This window comes from Haliaeetus leucocephalus, unplaced genomic scaffold, assembly GCF_000737465.1.
Source record: "Haliaeetus leucocephalus isolate CR32 unplaced genomic scaffold, Haliaeetus_leucocephalus-4.0 Scaffold0, whole genome shotgun sequence".
Lineage (NCBI taxonomy): Eukaryota > Metazoa > Chordata > Aves > Accipitriformes > Accipitridae > Haliaeetus > Haliaeetus leucocephalus.
Window position 1 is genome coordinate 3247479 of NW_010972436.1, and position 18161 is coordinate 3265639.

The 18161-nt window shown below is 38.4% G+C and overlaps 1 protein-coding gene across 1 annotated transcript in view; it reads right to left on the reverse strand.

Annotated features, from left to right (window-relative positions):
• The window catches only part of COL1A2 (collagen, type I, alpha 2), a 42077-nt gene that overhangs the window by 22518 nt on the left and 1398 nt on the right, over positions 1-18161 (reverse strand). Inside the window, exons 2-21 of the mRNA XM_010570018.1 lie at positions 16965-16975; positions 16333-16350; positions 15637-15672; positions 13902-13985; positions 12467-12523; positions 10131-10175; positions 9973-10026; positions 9618-9671; positions 9175-9228; positions 8605-8658; positions 8287-8340; positions 6574-6618; positions 6287-6340; positions 6133-6177; positions 3590-3643; positions 1985-2083; positions 1855-1899; positions 1653-1751; positions 1070-1123; positions 861-968 (exon numbers count right to left, since the gene is read on the reverse strand). Coding sequence (XP_010568320.1) covers positions 861-968; positions 1070-1123; positions 1653-1751; positions 1855-1899; positions 1985-2083; positions 3590-3643; positions 6133-6177; positions 6287-6340; positions 6574-6618; positions 8287-8340; positions 8605-8658; positions 9175-9228; positions 9618-9671; positions 9973-10026; positions 10131-10175; positions 12467-12523; positions 13902-13985; positions 15637-15672; positions 16333-16350; positions 16965-16975 — 1124 coding nt within the window. The remainder of the gene's footprint in view (positions 1-860; positions 969-1069; positions 1124-1652; positions 1752-1854; positions 1900-1984; positions 2084-3589; positions 3644-6132; positions 6178-6286; positions 6341-6573; positions 6619-8286; positions 8341-8604; positions 8659-9174; positions 9229-9617; positions 9672-9972; positions 10027-10130; positions 10176-12466; positions 12524-13901; positions 13986-15636; positions 15673-16332; positions 16351-16964; positions 16976-18161) is intronic.

Consider the following 18161-nt stretch of genomic DNA (forward strand, 5'->3'; position numbering starts at 1 on the left):
CAAAACAAATCAAGAAAGGGAAAGAAAGAAATCTGTTCCTGTAAGGTGTAGAGTGCTTACTAAATTTTAGCCTTCCAAGCAGGTCTGTTGAATTTGAGGTAAGTGCAGCTCTAAGCACACACACCTCAGTGAAAATGTATATTGTGAAAGAAATCTCTCTTACTTCCTTTAGATTTCTTTAAGTCCTAATCTGCTTATATCAGAGCATTTTCAGTGTTCATTGTAATCTAATAGTGGCTCTAGCCAGCAGCTAGGATCCCACAGCCTGGCCCACACAGTTTCACCTTCACTTCTCTATAGAGAGTTACTGGCTTCTCTATGACTGTACACCATACCCAAGATGCAATACTGAATCTATATCTCTACCCAAAAAATCTGATGGAAACACTGCCATTTTTCCTATTATTTTCCTGTGAATTCTTTTCCTGCATGAAGCCACATGCCTCCTGAAGTTCATGGAGTGTTTCCTCACCCCATGAAAAGGGTACTAGGCACCCTTGAAGACACTGAATGGAAACCTTCTGCATCACATTATGTGTGAGCCAATTATCTGGTTTAAGCAGTTAAATTCCATCACAAAGCTTTAAGAGTAATCAAAGATAATTCACTAAATATTACACAATGGATAAATCAAAGCAACCTCTAATTACTTCAGTGATAAGATAGTAAACAGCATTAACACAAAGCAAAAATGGGTTTGGTCCCAACTAAGCAAAAGGCTCAGAATTGCAAATGATCTTTTCTTAGCAGCATTAATGTAAATTTAATTACTCATAATTACTTAATTTGCCTTTGTGACTCTAGCTTTATTTCCTCTTTCATTTTTGCTTCTACTTCTGGAACACAAAAAGAAAACCTACTCTTAGACCAGCAGGGCCTGGGGGACCAGCAGAGCCAGGTTCACCAGTGCCGCCTCTCTTGCCTTCCTCACCACTAGGACCAGGAGGGCCAGCGGGTCCAGCAGCACCCTATTTCAGGCAAACAGAGAGAAAGAAGAAATCAGATGCTGTGTTGCAAGTAACTATCAGGCTTTTTCATTGAAAAAACCTTCACATGTTGCCATACTTACAGGCTCACCCTTGTTACCACTTTCTCCCTTGGCACCAGCAGGGCCTGGTTCACCCTAGAGTCCAAAACAGAGATCACAGAATTAAGCATCATCCCAAAAATCTTTCTTCTACCTGGACAGCTTTTTCATGAATCAAAAAACTCTTTAATCATCCAGTGCCATGCCTGCCTCTATTGTGATACATGGTCAATGAACATAACTGCATTTTTGGCTTAACAGGCATGAAAACAAACGTTAAAGATGCTTAGAAATGACAGTAATTGAACTATGACACATTCAGGGCTGGTTCCTCTACTGAGGATACCTGTTGAGGGCCTTATTGTTAGATTGCTGTCACATCTCTCTTGATACTATGAACACAGCTTAACAGACCTTGCACTCAAAGGGAATGCAAAATGAACCTCTTCAGTCTCAGCATCTGAAGCAAGCAGTGAGACACAGAAACGAACTACAATGTTTAATTATAGTGGAATAAGAAAAAATGTCTGTGTTAAATACAAAAATATATCCAGAGGAAATCTTTTACAACTGTGGACACTGTCCAATTTTTAAATGAAGACATACAATATACAAGGTCACTTACAACAAGTCCTCTAGCACCACTAGGACCAGCAGGGCCAGGGGGACCAGGAATACCACGGGGACCAGGCAGACCAGGAGCACCAGCAACACCAGGAAGACCCTGTCCAACGGAGCGGGGAAAACATATTATAAGCCCATTATCTGCTGCATTAATTGAATTGTGTTTTTTTAGAGCAAACAAGTGTGAGTATGGCTGTACTTACAGCTGCACCCTTAGCCCCTGGAAGACCGTTAGCACCAGGGTTGCCCTATTAAGAAAGGTAACAATACTGGTTAATTCAGAGTCTCAAGTGCACCCATCGGACAACAGATAAAGTCTGGCAAGTTACTCACTGGAGGGCCAACAGGACCACTAGAACCAGGAAGTCCAATCTCTCCTCTTGGACCAGCAGGACCAGTAGGACCAACATTACCAGCAGGTCCGATTTCACCCTGTTTGAGAGAAGGACATAGCCCTCTATCAGTGTTAGGACCATAGTAGAGCAATCCCATATTAGCCTGACATTAAGACAACAATCATGTATTTATACTCCCACTTCAGAGGCCAGGAAATCAAGGAGCTGAGAGCTTTTACTGGATTTTAAAGGCACTGAAACTGGGATGTCTAGCTAGGCTCCATCAAAGCTGATGGCTAACACGGGAACAACAGATGCTCAGCATTATCTGAGAAGCTATGCTATCGCCAAGAATTACACAGAAGGTTGATCTATAAAATCAGAATTCTGACTCCAGTATTATCTACAGACATGTGCCTCCAGCATTGGCCTGAGATGCCTTACAGTGTATGAGAACTAACTGACCATTATCTTGCACCTCAGGATGCCATTTGCACTGATGCCTGATCAGAGCGCTGTAGGATAGTGTTCACAGTAGAGTAAATGACAGAAAAAAATGTTCTTAGTTTTACTCTCAGAAGCTTGTATTCACTAAGTCTACTACAAAAAGCTGCATACAATGGCAACTTCTCTTCAGCAATTCTCAAAGTAGTCAGAGTTCCCCCTGGACACGTAGGCAGTCTTCTCTTGAAATTACATGCTGTAACCACACTCACATCTGCATCAGAGAAGACTTCATGGTTTCCAAAAGTCTTGCCTTTTGACAGGAATAACCAGAATGGGATCTCAACTTTTCCTCATTTTTCCTGCAGTTAATATTAAGAGGTCTAGCAAACAATACTCTGTTTTCTTCTAAAGGTGGATCAAGATGACAGTTTTGTCTGTTGTGACATGGAGTTTGTATACTTGTGTTACAGGTGAAAAACTGTATCACACTACATGTAAGCGTATTCAGCTTTGAGCTTCTTGGCAAATGGTCAGTGAAATCTGTAAATGCAGTATATGGCATACTGTTGCCCCAAATCCTCTGTCCTTCCTTGGACAAAGTAAAATTCAAAATAATGAGACTCTTACCCAGGTAAAAATGCTAAGATCTAAGCAATAAACTGAGTCATCTAAGTTATAGTCTGCAAGAGCAAAATGGTACTGCCCTAAACCTGAAAAGTTTAAGTGCAATTTTTCCATTGTAATTTCAAGAACTTAGGTTGGAAAGAGCTTGATACTCAACTGCAGCTTCTTGGTCCTCCACTACTTCTGTAAAGTGATATAAACTGCTACTTTTCTTATTTGTTATGATCCATGTCACCCTTTGAAGGTGTATACAACTGCACCACTTAGAAAGCAGTAAAAAAACCCAAAGAGGGTATGTGTCTTCCTGAACCTGCCTCGCATCAATCTTTAGCTGTAAAATAACTGCTGTATTTTAAAATAGCATTCACATATGATGTTCTCCAAATACTGTAGGGATTCATCCTCATCCTGATCCGTAACTGATAAGAAAGCACTCCCATTTCAGAGAGGGTGTTTTTTTGCTGCCTAGCAATACTAGTTACTATATTTCATCTTCACTATCAAATGTACCAGTAGAAGCAGATGTTCATACCTTAGCACCAGGAGCACCTGGGAAGCCTGGAGGACCAGCAGCACCAATAGGGCCCTAGGAAATGAAAGAAAAGCAGCTGTGTAAAGGTGTTCCATGATGTCAGAAACACGCTGCTTGCTGAAGTAAACAGATTAAAAAAATGCACATTTACACAGACACTTCAGCACATTACCATCTCAGAATATCAGTTGCCTTTTGTAACTCCAAACTGACAGATTTGGTTCACTACAAACAGTTAAGAGTGAGGTCAATGATGAAAAACATTTGCAGTGCAGCTAAAGAAGTGTGAATTAAGCAACAATTGGTAAAACCTTGCCTTGAGGCCAAACACCTGAGAAAGAATAAACATAGGATGGGCAGAGGCAGGCATCTGCAAGGCAAGATTTCTTGCTGTACAGTCCCACAATGAATGAAGGGGAGCACTGCATCCTGCAAATGCAAGTCTTAGGTGGCTGGTTCTAACACATTCACTGTGCAGGGGTAACTGTGTACACTTTCACACCAGTAGTCCTTCTGAACTATGGGTCACACACAAGAGCCCTGTGTTGACGACAGCATTTGTCCTTCTCCAGGCATGGGAAGAGGGTTAAGATCTCTGCACCACTTTACAAGCCAGCGCTTGGCACAACTTATATTGAGGTCCATAAAACTGTACTAGAAATTGGATCAGGCTTGACAGAAGTGGAGGCCAGGAGCTGATTCTAACATGCGAATGGATTAGAAATCTTGATTCATACCCAGAGTATACATTTTGAGGCAGTGAAGACGTGCAGCCCCAGTGCCCTTTCATTAAACTGTTTTGTTTTTTTTATGTCAAAGGCAATGGCATGGCAGCTTGAAGAGACCCTTTTACTGATTCTACTATGTCTAGTTATTGCTGTGAGATTTGTAATTAGAATGGGACAAGCTTCCTAATGTACGGTACCCAGACACCACAAGATACGACACACTGATGGATTCATAGCCTTTGTTATTCTTTAATGCATACAAATACAAAGGGATAGTTTTTCTTCATTTATTAATGAAATATTCAACTCACCTATAGCTATTGGGGACTGATATCTACTTTTTTGTGAGCTAACATCTTTCAGTTATAAACACTTACTTTAAAACTGCCTCACAAATCCAAGGGACTAAAATGGATCAGCTGGTATAACAAAGAGGAATTGGCTTCCAACATTGTATAACCTACTGTTTTTGTTATAAACTGGGTACCTGGAATTCTCACCGGTTTTGCACAAGCAAAGAAAAAAAACCCCAAATGCCCTTTAAGATACGCATGAAAAAAACTTCCAGAATTTCCATTGCAGTGACTCTTTTTATGTTTTAAATCCCCAGTGGCAAGCAGAATAAAAAATTATTTTTGTTTTAGTTAAAAAAAAAAGGGTGTTAGTAAGTGCTATGCAGAATGTTTACAGCATCACAACCTAAGTATGTGTAAAATAACTTTAGCCTGGCATAGACACTGGGACCCAATGCAACTCTCTGCTGCTGCCCATTCAGAGTAACACCTCTGCAATCAGCAGTTCCAGTATATTTCTCCCATAGCAACTCAATTGCCTTCAAGACAGCTAAAATGTTTTGGTTCTACTACAAAGTATAACATCAGATCTTAGCTATAAGGTCTCTATTTGCCTGCAATTTAAATGCCCAATCACATGTATTTTTTAAATACCCCATATGGGAGAACTAAAGCAAAATTCACACCTACGCTAACATTCTACTCTGTTAAAGCATGACAGATGTTTCAAGTGACAAGGAGTATTAAAACCAACTTTTGCAAAGCTAAAGGCAGGAAGGAAAAACTATTCTGCGCTATTCCTGAATTTTTTTACAGCTTCAAAACTATACCCCTGTACACACATTTATTTCACTGAAATAAATGAGGTTTATTGAAGTCAGTGGTATGCCATGGCAACATTAACTCCTTTTAAATGAACAAATCTGCATTGGATTAGCACTTATTAGAATAGTTATTGTTTACCAGTCAGATCAGGACAGTTGGATCTTACTGGCCTTTCACACTAGCTCACATAACTCAGGTATCAGTGGCGAATGAAAAAGGTTAGCTCCTGCTAGTCAGACAGGACAATGTTGCAGATGCAAAGCCGTGTCCTGGAGTGCATCTAATAGTTTTAGGGTGTATGTAATTATACACATCTGCAACACATGCATGATACATATCTGTTAAAAGGTATAAAGTCTCTTTAGTTTTGGGATGAGAACTGTTCTGTTAGACTGTTGGAAATGAGAATTCTGTTCATTGGGTGTTTCCCTATGAACTCACCAGTGCAAATGAGAGAATATCTGGTTCCTTTGATACAGATGTGCTTAATATAAATCCTGAGGCTCTCAGGATATTGTCTGCAAAGGGTTTATGTTTTACTGATTTTTTTTTGTGATGGGCTGATAAGCAACAAAGAACTGTGTTAAAAACATCCACACAATAGACTTCTCGGAAGCCCATGAAATCCTCTATAAACAGAAAGAGGGACACAAGGCCTAATGGAACCAGATTGTCAAAGATCAAGACCGAAACTTACAGCAGGTCCAGTGGGGCCAGTGCTGCCATCACTTCCACGAGCACCCTGTGAGGAGAGAACATGATAAATATTTTGAAAAGAGATTCGAAGATCAGAGAAAGCCACAGTTAGTGGCTGGTCGTGACGACAAACAGACAGATGGGAAGTCACTTACAGCTGGTCCAGGGGCACCTATTCTTCCTCTCTCACCAGGGAGACCACGAGCACCCTGAAGAAAAAATTAAATTAACTCATTTATATCTATTCACTGATAAAGATTTCTTCTTCTAAGTCTCTATACAAAGTGTGTTGCAGCCAGGCAATTCTGTTCTAAATATTCACATACTATTACATTAGAGTATACAGCTACCTGGAGTGTCACTGATGACAAAAATTGACCAAAATGCTGGCTGAACCATATCTATCAGATTATCATTGTCCACAGCAGCAGTAAATACTTACAGGTTGTCCTGGGGTACCATTTTCACCAGGGGCACCAGGTTCTCCCTATGAAAAAAAGTTTGCAGGCTTGAGTTACTTAAAGGATGCTTTGGACAGATAGCACAACACCATCTAGATAGATATTCAACTGCTGGATCCTAGCGTCTTTGTCTTCTGTAGCACTTGTACCACAGTATACAATAACAGCACATCAGATCCTGAGGGTGCAGAGACTGTGACTGTCCCTGCATATACTGGAACATGGCCAGTTGGAATCCTCTTAGAAGAAGAGGACCAGAAAGAAGTTGCTTCTCTTACCCATGTCAGCTTTCTTTACCCCCTTTCTTTATTCTGATATTTACTCTGTAGTACACACCTAAGAGATAGGGCTTGGATAGTCAACTACCAATTCAGATCAATCAGCAACTTTTTTTTTAGCTAGAGCAGAAGCAGAGTGATGCTTTCTTTTGCCTTAAATTGACAAAGTTCCTGTCAAATGGCTGGAAATAAGGGTTGGCCTCAGGTATTTTTAACTTAAGACCAAAAATACCGAGATATGAGTAACAGCCATTAAAACATGACTCTCAGCAAGCCTGCAGTTGGTCTAGGCTGGTCTATATTAACAAGATTTGTCCTACACCACTTGTATCCTGAATATATCTGAATGCACCTAGTCTTAAATGCTGCAAACAGCACAAGTTTTTGCCTTCATCACTGCTTTCAGCAGAGTTATGTCATGAGTGACCTTGGTTTATTATGCTTGTGTTTTCCAGTCAGATTAGCACTCTTGCTAATAACTACTCTTTCCTTTACTTAATTGCTTTACCTGCTTTTAATCTCCAGTGACTGGACAGAGTGTTTGCTACCTCTTTACCAAACTTTTTCTGAAGGTTAACAGCTTGCAGTGATATTGGAGAATGCTATGTTACAATTAATAGCTCTATGAACAAGTAGTGCTAAGCTCTTAGAAACAAGCAAGAGGGAGAATTAGTATTTGAACTTTTCATTGTTAGATTTAAAAGTTCTTGAATACAAATCTCCTGTGAATAGGAGCAGCAGCATTAAAATTTCCTACGACCCAATATTGCAGTCATGTTTTTTAAAGAACACTGCTATTAGGCACTGGGGTGGAATGGGAGAAGAAGAAACTAAGAGAGGAAGAGTTTGCTAGAGATGTTTCTAGACCATATTTAAAAACTTTTTTTTTAACAACAGTGTTCAAATGTGCACTAATCTGAAGATGGTAAAAAGGGAAACGACTGTGAAGATCAAATAGCCTTAACTCAGAAGAGCACTGCATCTATCCAAACTTTTAGCAGAAATCCTTACACTAGAGCATGTGTCTCACACAGCAGAATTTTGTAGAAGAATTAGATGTTTTCATTTTAGTGTGCTTTAAAAAACCCCATGAAAATGCAAAATACAATCCATAGAAAAGCAGAGATAGCAAAATCAGTCCTAAGTGCTGCTGGATAGTCAGTCATCAGGAGCCCAATTCTGCAGCTCTTACTCATTGAAAGTACTAACTTGACAGAGGGCTCAAGAATAAGGCTCCAGGAATGATTTCTCATGTTGAGATGCATGTATATGTCCTACATGGATCCACTGACTTCTAGGTTATTGCAGCTGGTCAGTGTTTAATGACAACATGGAAGACTGACTGGAGGGGACTTCATATGTCTTTCACTAGAAAGAGCTACGAATGCATCCTACATTTTCAGATTTCATCTGTACCTTGTTGCCAGGAGTACCGGGTTGTCCCTTTTGACCATCCGGACCACTATGTCCCTATATTGAGTAGAAAAATAAATATTAATATATATTTTCCCACAAATGGCTATACGCAAACTCTTAGTCTTGTAAGGTAAATCCTTCTTTCCACACAAAATGTTTTCCTAATATAATCTTACTATTTTTTAAAAAAATCAGTCTTTCATATCAGGAGATATTAAAACCTTCAAAGAGGTTCATGCACTCCTAACTCAGGGGTTTTCAGTATGCTGAAGAGTTGTCAGTCTTAACTATTCAGGGAAAAAGTATGTATATACTCACCCTAATTCCCTTAAAGCCAGGGAGACCAGGAGTTCCAGGGAAACCACGAGCACCCTAAAAACACACAGTGCATGAATGATTGTCTCTCCTATTATATACTGCAGTTAAAAAGAAAGAAAAAGTCTTTCAATAAAATTAATGACTAGATTTGGGCTGTGATCATTCAAGTGAGGAACACAGTCCATTTCCTAACCTCCCAGGACCAGACTTGTTCCAAGACTAACAGTAATCAACCTGATTTTCCAGTTCTGAATCTCAGAAATTTCATGCATTAACATGTGATAGCACAGCTGTTTTAGCTTTCTATGCCAAGGTGCCTGCTCACCTGCTCCTGTGTAACTCGTCACTATATCACTTCTGTTCTAATTACACTAATTTTATTGGGGGGGTGAGAGGTGGAACACAAAACAAAAACATAACTATATGATACCCCTGAAGCTAAGAACCAAAATTGGATTAATCCATATAGGGAATATTAGTATGTTGTTAATGTGGTGCAATTCAGAAATATTGTTAGGTTTCACTGATAAGAAAACTGTTTTGTATTGTATACAGTAGATCACTACATACCTGAGGGCCAGCAACACCTCTCTCACCAGGTCTTCCAGGTTTGCCAGGGTGACCCTAAAAAATGCAGTAATAATGCACTAAGAAGGAAAGCTCACTTCATAAAACAACAACATAAACCATTAAAAAAAGAAAAGACATTGGCAAAGTCTCTCTTTTTCAATAAATATAGAGAGCTTGTTAGCTTTCAAGTTTCCTTCTCCCTGTATTCATGAAGCTAAATAATGTATTTTGACAGGTTTTGAAGTTATCCATTTTTCTGTATGTTTCCAACACACAGCATCTCTTGTACTGTAAAAAAATATTTCAGGGGTTTATTTATTCTACCCAGTATTATAGAACAATGTAAAAGTTATGGCCAATAGAATGCTTAGCTTAACAATAACCTAATATTAGAGTTGAATCACTGCCCCAAAAGAGATGAGAAACATTTAATAACCACTTACGTCTTCACCAGCCTTTCCTGGAGGACCAGGGGGACCACGAGGACCCTGGGGACCCTGTTAAAAATAGATTGAGGATTGCTTAAAGCATCATTCTTCAGATAAGTCTTTTCACTGGTTTCTGACTTGAGTTGGGGCACAGCTGGATCCTAATTGACTTTGCACTTTATGATTCCAATCTGAAGGAGTCTGAATCTGAGTGTTCATCTCTGTTTCTGTAACAGGATCAAGCAGGAATATTCAATTCAAACATTCAAGGACGTGCATATGGATAGGAGAAATGGGCCTAAGCATTACAAGCCTGCTTTGGCGTCCTATTTCTAATGCTAACAGTGTCTGTATGTGAAACTGTACTTACTGTTTGACCAGGTTCACCTGGCTCACCAGGAACACCTTGAAAACCAGGAGGACCCTAGAAGAGGAGGGAGATGTTGTTAGTGTTTGACCAAGCTATTTTGTGATTTTACAGGTATGTCAATGTTAATTAGTCAGTAGGAGAGACGAGACTGTACTTACAGGGGGTCCAGATGCTCCAGGTGGGCCTCTAGGTCCCATTAAACCCTGTGGGAGAAAAATTACAAAATCTTTAAAAAAAATCACCATTATATAAACTCATCTGTAACACCAATTCCTGGTATTCCTAAAAAATTGGTAAGCATTGCAGTTTTCAGTGTGCAATGTCCAAATCAAGTTAGAGGAAGTTAAGAGATCTGCATGAATTTGCACAGGCAGTCCAAGTGCAAACAGATCTTCTAACGGCAATGAACCAGCACAGAATCCAGTAAAATGATTAGGAATGTACCATTATGGCTAGGAACTTTGAAATTAGACTTGTTAATCTATTCTGGTTTGTTAACAAGTGCACTGGTTCATTCTTCTATGTACTCTCTCCCTTCCTGTGCATGACTTTCCAGAGCTTAAAGATGAGGGTCATAACAACACATTAAGAAAGGTTGTATTTTTGGGCCTGTCAATTTTATCATGATTTTCAAGAACAGATGTTGGATAATAAGATCATTAAAATGGTAGAGAGGTAAAAGGGAAAATAAAGGTGTGTAAGTGGCAGTACTACCATGAACTGGGACATTCACACACAATTTCGGAAAGAAATCAAACAACTCTTATACATATTGTGTATATAACTATTTCAAATAACCATCAGCTTCTATTTAAATACTTCATTGTTTTCTGTTTTTGATTAAATTCTCTTCATTTCACCTCCAAAATAAGTCACTAACATATTCTTCTTGACTGAATTTAGAATTTACGTACACCTTAAAAAAAAAAGGGGTCAAAAATCACTTTTAAAAAGGAAATTTCCACAGATTACTGAACTTTAACAGTTGTCTGAAGCTTTAGTAAGCAAGCAGCTTTGAACTGAAATTTAATTGAGTTTTCTATTATCAAAATGAATGTTTTATAAGATGTTTCAATAGAAATCATTATATTTTTAACTGGTTTTAAAACTTTCTCAGGAAATCTTTTAGATTTTCTGATTACAAGATTAAAATCATGTTGCCAGCTTTGCAATGGCTTATGTAGCTTTCCCGTAAGACTGAATACTTTTTATTAAGGGGAATAAATGCATATTATATACAGGCATTTACTTATGGAAGCTAAAGCAATTTTGTGGCTATAAAAATATGCAGTAATTCTAGGAAAAATACTGGCTTCTGGACAGTCTGAATCATATGTGCTGCATAAGCCCTGTGAATCTCTTCACAAATTATATTCCATAATTGTATTTCCCTCCTTTTCTATCTTCCCAATCACTCACATTTTCTTTATGAAACTTAAAATTTCCTCACAGTAGGTAGAATCTACTGCTGTTGCTGTCAGATGAACCCTAACTGACTCAAAAATTGGAACTTAGCAATTGTGACACCCTGAATAAATCCTCATCTACATTTTCTGATTTATTGTCAGACACTGAGGGCAGAACTTGATTAAAGATACACCTATTTTTCTATATTAGGTATCTAAATGGATGCAAAAATATTTTCAAAAATTCATTTAATATTACACTATTTTCAGGAATGGAAACAAGCACTGGACCCAGAATAATCCTGGGCAGCCCTCATCCTGCTGCTCACCCATCAGATGCATCGTCTGTGATGTCAGTGTGTGTGGTGAATTCAACCCATATTCTGTTATCTATGTGCACTGAAAATATCTGCTAACATCAGGAAGGGTTAGAAATTTATGTGGAAAGGCAATAGACTCCTTAAATATCCATTTGGAATAGTATACAGTAACTGATAAAGATTACTCCTCAGAATAGCCTTTTAATAGCAAGTACTAACATTCAATTATTGAGAACCAAACATGGTGGCCAATTTCCTACCAAACCTGTGCTATCCAAGGATATCAAAAGGGTTGTACACCCATGGGAGAAAAATGGTCACCAACCAGAGCTGAGATACTGAGTTACTTTCTAGACCTATGTCTGCTTTAGAGAGCAGCTTTACAATCGATCTTATTCCTAAAACACAATCTTCTGTCTCAATATGGGTAAAGTAATACTGTATCAAAGTACATGTGTTATCTGACATCAGATTATGAGATTCACTGTTTCATAAAAGTGTGGTCAGACACAATTAAAGCACAAGACCCAGTAGTGCTATATTCAAGTTAAATATACGGTCCCAAGACCATATTTCAAGTCCTAAGACTATATTTCAAACACTTCACATTGTCCTACATCAAAGGATCAGTTGACAGTCTGACTCAACAGATGATCAAAACACTAATTTTAACACTATGCTTTGCATTAATACAGCTCGATTAGACTCAAAGGAAAATACTAAACATGTTATTTATGCAAGTTATCAAGTACTAAATCATATACCTACCATAGGTCCTGGGCCAAAATCAGCGGCTTTAGATGGATCATATTGAGCAGCGAAGTTCTGTAGGTGATAAAAAGTTTGAAATTAAAATACTAAAAATTTTACTTTAAAAAGTATTGATAATTATCATCCTACATCTGACTGTCATATGTCTTGCTATACTTGCTATATGGTATGTTAAAGCAGCATATGTAAAGCTCAGTAAACATGGCCCTATTATAAATATATTTCTATTCACTTGTTTCCAGAAAGACTTTATTTTACTAGGAAGGCCCTTTCACACAATGGCCTCAAGTATCTATGCAGTAGCAATAGAGAGGCACTGCAATAGTGTGAACTGAAAATTAAGAATGTAAACTCAGCGCTCATTTAAAATTGAAAACTTTCTTGAAACGCTCAAATCATTCTGCCTAATTTCCAATGAGGGAAGTTATGCATATTTTTTCACTGCACTGCTTAAATAAAATTCCATGTACCAGCCCTGACTGACTATTGGATGAGGTGGGTCCTTCAGCTTCAGAAAGATCTGAGGAGCGTGCAGCCTCAGAAACACTGCACTGGATTTTTGATCTTTTTGTTTTGTAGGCAAATATACATCTAGTTTTGTGGAGTATGTTTTCGCTCTTCACTAAAATGGAAAAAAGTTCTATACAACACAATTGAAAATCCTTTTCTTGCTTGTTTTGTTTTTTTAGCATATAAAAATAATAGAAATTAATGAAAGCAGTTTGGGGGTTGCTAATAGGAAAACAAATTATTGCTATTCAAATTGAAGGCAAAAGAGTATTCTTCCATACAGGATGATTTACTAAACTTGACCAATATGACACTATGTCTTCATGCTCCCTGTGCAAGCTAACGTCAAGCAAAGAGTTAAAGCCAGTATTCTGTAGAGAATACATGATGGACACTTCTGCAGAAAGTGTGTATGCGACACAGTCCACTTACATTCTGCAGCATGAATATAGATAGAAATGAAATATTCTAAAGGAAGATATTCTAAAATTCTAAAGGACTTTTAAGTATAGAGTTTCAGCTTAAGGGTAGGCTTCTTCAGCTTATTCCAATACAGTTGCTGTTTCTTGAACCCAGCCACAAAGTGTTGTTTCTTTTCCCCATCTGCTTAGCAGCACAGGTTTCATTTAGTTGATTCCTAATCCATACATATTATGGCCGTATAAATTTAATGCTAATTAACAGGGTTGATTTGCTCCTGTGCGTAACTCCCTGTTGAATACAGAATCCAAATTTGCCACGGAAAATGTACATCCCAAGGAGAGTTTCATCAGAACTGGGACCATCAGTTTCTTGCAGATCACAAGAGAATGTTTCCTCTATTCTCCAATGCAACATCAGTGTTTTCCAGCAGATATGCATTTAGTCTTAGTCACAAAGCAGAGATTATCAGTTTCAGTAATAGAAAGTTTGGATGCCTTACTCCGCCAAGACCTGGAGGACCAGGGGGGCCTGGAGGACCTGGTAGACCATCTTCACCATCTCTGCCTGGTGGACCTGGTGGACCCTAGAGTCAAAAAGAGGATTATAAGGTGAACATTAGAAGTAGCTAAAGAAATCTCTGAAGTGATAAATTCATTAACAACCAGGGACCTACAGCACACACTACAGCAGTTCTATATATGCAGTTTCAATAAATGGCTAACTTTAGAAAATAAGTATAGCCTGAATTTACATTGTCTTGCTACACCTCATATCAGATATTTACTGTAGTTTCATATTTAAGAAGATTTATGGGGCCATGCTACCAAAGTGTAATCTCCAAATTGGGAAGTTTCAGTTTAAGCGACCAAAGTTTGGACCCGTGAAACCCAAGTGACCCATGTGAACCCACGCAGCCTGTCACATTCTGTTAGTGAGAGCCTAAAATTTGACCAACTGAGGATTGGCAGAGGTCAGCCCTACTGGTACAAACTAACACAGATCCAGAGTAAGTCAAAGGCCAGTTTTTAATCAGTCTAGACTATTTGCTGGTATAATTGCAAATTCAGTGACAATAAAGCAGTGCTCTTTTGATACTGTCACTCTGCTACCACTGTTGGAACTTTTTACAATTATTTTTGTAATTTGAAATTACATGTGTTCAGTCCAGCAACATTTGCCCTTATATTTTTTCATCCTCAATGCACAAAACTGGTCAAGTTTTGCCATCATGGCAATTGAGGTGAGGCATTTCATTTGGTCTGTATTTTGGACCTAGTTCAGTGCTAGATGAAATCCATAATAAAAGTCTTACTGATTTCTAAAGGAGCAGGATTAGGTTTGCTGCCTTCAGGACAAAGAATATATCTCATTTCATTAAACAAATTCAGTTAGTGGTAGCCTAAAGCAAATATCCAGTGGACTATACAGATATACTAATAGTTCCCATTATGTTTTTCAGCATATTATGATCTAAGAAATCTTCAAGAGCTACCTATCAGTAGTATGGCATTTCCATTTTTAGAAGATACAAAAAAGACACATGGTAACTACACACTGTCCAGATAAGGATGTGAATTTCAGAATACCACTTTACAAAAAGCAGCAAAGACGGAGAAGCAAATCCGAAAAGCAGATATCAGCAATATGAATTAACATTACAATTAAGGTATTCAGCTGTCCTTATTTATGGTTACTTTTACAGTAGCCTTTAACAGTACAATATCTGCTTTGACTAATAGAAGGTAGATGACAAATGCCTAGCTGCCAAGAAGAGAGCTTTTTCAAGCCATCTTTGGAGGCACAGATAATGAATGATCCTCAAAGCTAGCTTTGTCTATTCGGGTTTGATATAGAAAGCTTATCCGCATGCCATATTGTTCAAAGACTACATCTTTATGTGTCAACTTTCCCTTCTGCATTTTCATGCACTATTTCCACTATGGGCAGTTGGAAAAAAGTTTTTCAAACCATCACTTGGATTGCTAGGTTGCTGTCTGAACTCAACCACATCTGCTCAGGCACAATGACCACAATTAGGTTGGTGAGGTATTGCTGGGGCAGAATTTGGTACACAGGTGACTTGGTTTCTTTTTAATGAAATTGTACATGCAAGCTTCTACAGGTACATTCATTTAATCTCACATCAATGCCTAAACTTAGTTTTTTTCCTACTTGTCTTCCAACAACCGCTGTTCAAAGATCACAAACAGATGAACGTCAATCTAATTCCTTACCCTTTCTCCCTGTGGCCCTTTGTCTCCTCTAGGGCCCTGCTGAAAGAAAATAAAACTTAATGAGTTACCGTGGAAATTTTCCAGGATGATACAGGGAAACAGATACATTAAAAATAATTAGTGTACATGAAAAAGGGAAAGCAGACTGCACATACAAGTCCGATAGCTACTTTCCACAGACAGCATATTCTTTTTCCACAGTAACTTTTTGGAAATTGATTTTTAGTCACTGTCATTACTATGTCAGTTAAAATTATCACTGTACAGTCCACAGAAGTACTTGCAAAGTTGGTTTTAGTCTCTACTGGATAACTGGCTCTAATTTAACAGTAGTGACTTTTAGAAATAAAGCAGAAACTATTTAGCCTTTTAGACCTGTATGGATATTGCTGTACTCTTCAATTCATGTAAATTTTTCCAAAGGAACTCAGTTTAGTTCTTGGTAGGCTTAGCTCTGCTCTTGGGTAAAGCAGCTTATATCCAATATTTGGATTTACCCTGCTGTTAAGATGTTGCAGCCATCGTTTCCTCCTTTTTACTTCCTACTCATCTCAGTACTACTGCTATTCTCAGGGAACACTGGAAATAATGAATGTGGTTGTTTTTCCCTTCATCCAATATTCAACAAAATATTAATCTGCCTAAGAATATCTGATATCATCTCCATTTCCACACAAGAAAAATTAAAATGCTTACCTTCCGCCCTGCAGGTGTCTGGAAAAAATAAAGAAGAGAATTAAAAAAAAAGACACACTTTCTCCCAATATTTTAAACTAAAATAATGTACAAACTTAGACTCAACTTCTTACATAATTTTTCTCAGTACAGTATATTTAAATATGCCGTATGGTTTTAAATTACTATGAAGGCTAGAAGTTTATTATATATCAAAGATACATGTAACTACATTAGAACATTCTGTTGAAGACTGACAATTTTATACCTATTACAGCCTACAAAACTGACATAAAAAGTCACACCTGCGTTCTTCCATAATCCTTCTGTGCAATGAAATTTAGACTGTAAGACTGGCTTTAAAGTAGAGTAATCTCCAATCCAAACTGCCAGGTATGATGTCCAAACACCACTGCTCCGTTACTTTCTCCTCATGGTCTTTACACCTATGAAGGCAGTCTCTTAGAAAAGGACGTCCCACTTGAGAAATTGGGGTGGGTACATTTTCAGGCAGTCCCATCAGGATTTAATCGGTATCTTTCCATGACCATCTTGGGAATTAACATTAGTAAATAATACTGCCACGAAAAAGAAGTCTAGCCTGTTAATTGAAGTTGAGTGTTACATATTAGATACGAAATAATTATACTGACCTCACTCACATCTGGAAAAAGAAGGGAAGGGAAAGAAAAAAAGGAGATAATTAGAGTGTGGATTCAGTTATTTTACAAGGTTTACATTTCAATGCTTTTAAATCAAAATGCAATTTGGTTAATTTTCTTAATGCTAGAAACATTTTCTTAACGTAATTTCTTACTTTTAAGATGATTATCTTAACTGTAAGGACTCACAGGTGAGATTCCTATGTATTTCAAATTCAAAACAGACTTGCTAATGAAATTAAAACAAGTAATATGGTTGATACAGTAAAAAGGCAGATATCTTCTATAAGCCTGCTCTAAATATGCTTAAACATAGCTCCATGGAAAAAAATGGACATATATATTTTCACGTATGTGTGCATGTAACAGATGAATAAACCCAGACAGGCTGACACACGTGAAGATATTAAATTGTAGGAGTAATCTTAAATTTTAATATAAATGGCCCCATCCCACTTTTTATGGGGAATGGTTCTACCCAAGCATACCTATCTCCACAATTTCCTGTCAAACGTCGTATAGTATGTTAAAGAGAAGTTTGAAGCTATTAAACACCAAATAGCAAGCAACTTCCTCTCTGTATGTTATTTACTACTAAGTACGCTCTTGTTAATTAGTTGGAGATACTGATTTTCAAAAATCCGTTTTCTGAATTTCAAGCAATTAAAACTCTATTTCGGCTGAAACTTGCCATGGTAAAAACATCTCACATCACACCTGAATGCCAGCAATTTGACGCTATTACTAACAGGCTGTTGTGTGTTTTTCCACAAAGCGTCACTTTGGCAACATATGATCACGCTAAATTCGGACGATTCATACAGTCCAGCAAAAAGGTAACAATACTGAAGTGCTGAACGCTATAAAGAGCTGAAATACCACGGCAGAACACCGATTGCCTATACTAACTCAACATAAAATTAAAACCACTATTGCCCCCGGGTGATGGTGACACTGGCGACTACACTACCGTACTTAAGGAAAAGCGGGGGGCGGTCGGTCCGGCGGGGTCCCCACACGAACCGCTCCGTCTCCTCAGCCGCTGCTACCGCTGCCCGTCACCCGCGGGCGGGAAACGTCCCCGGGGGGGGCGGTCGCGCTGCCTGGGACAGGCCGCAGCCCGGCCGCCCCCCCCCCCAGAACGGCCCCGCCGCGGGCCCTCGCCCCTCCTCAGGGCCACGGCCACCA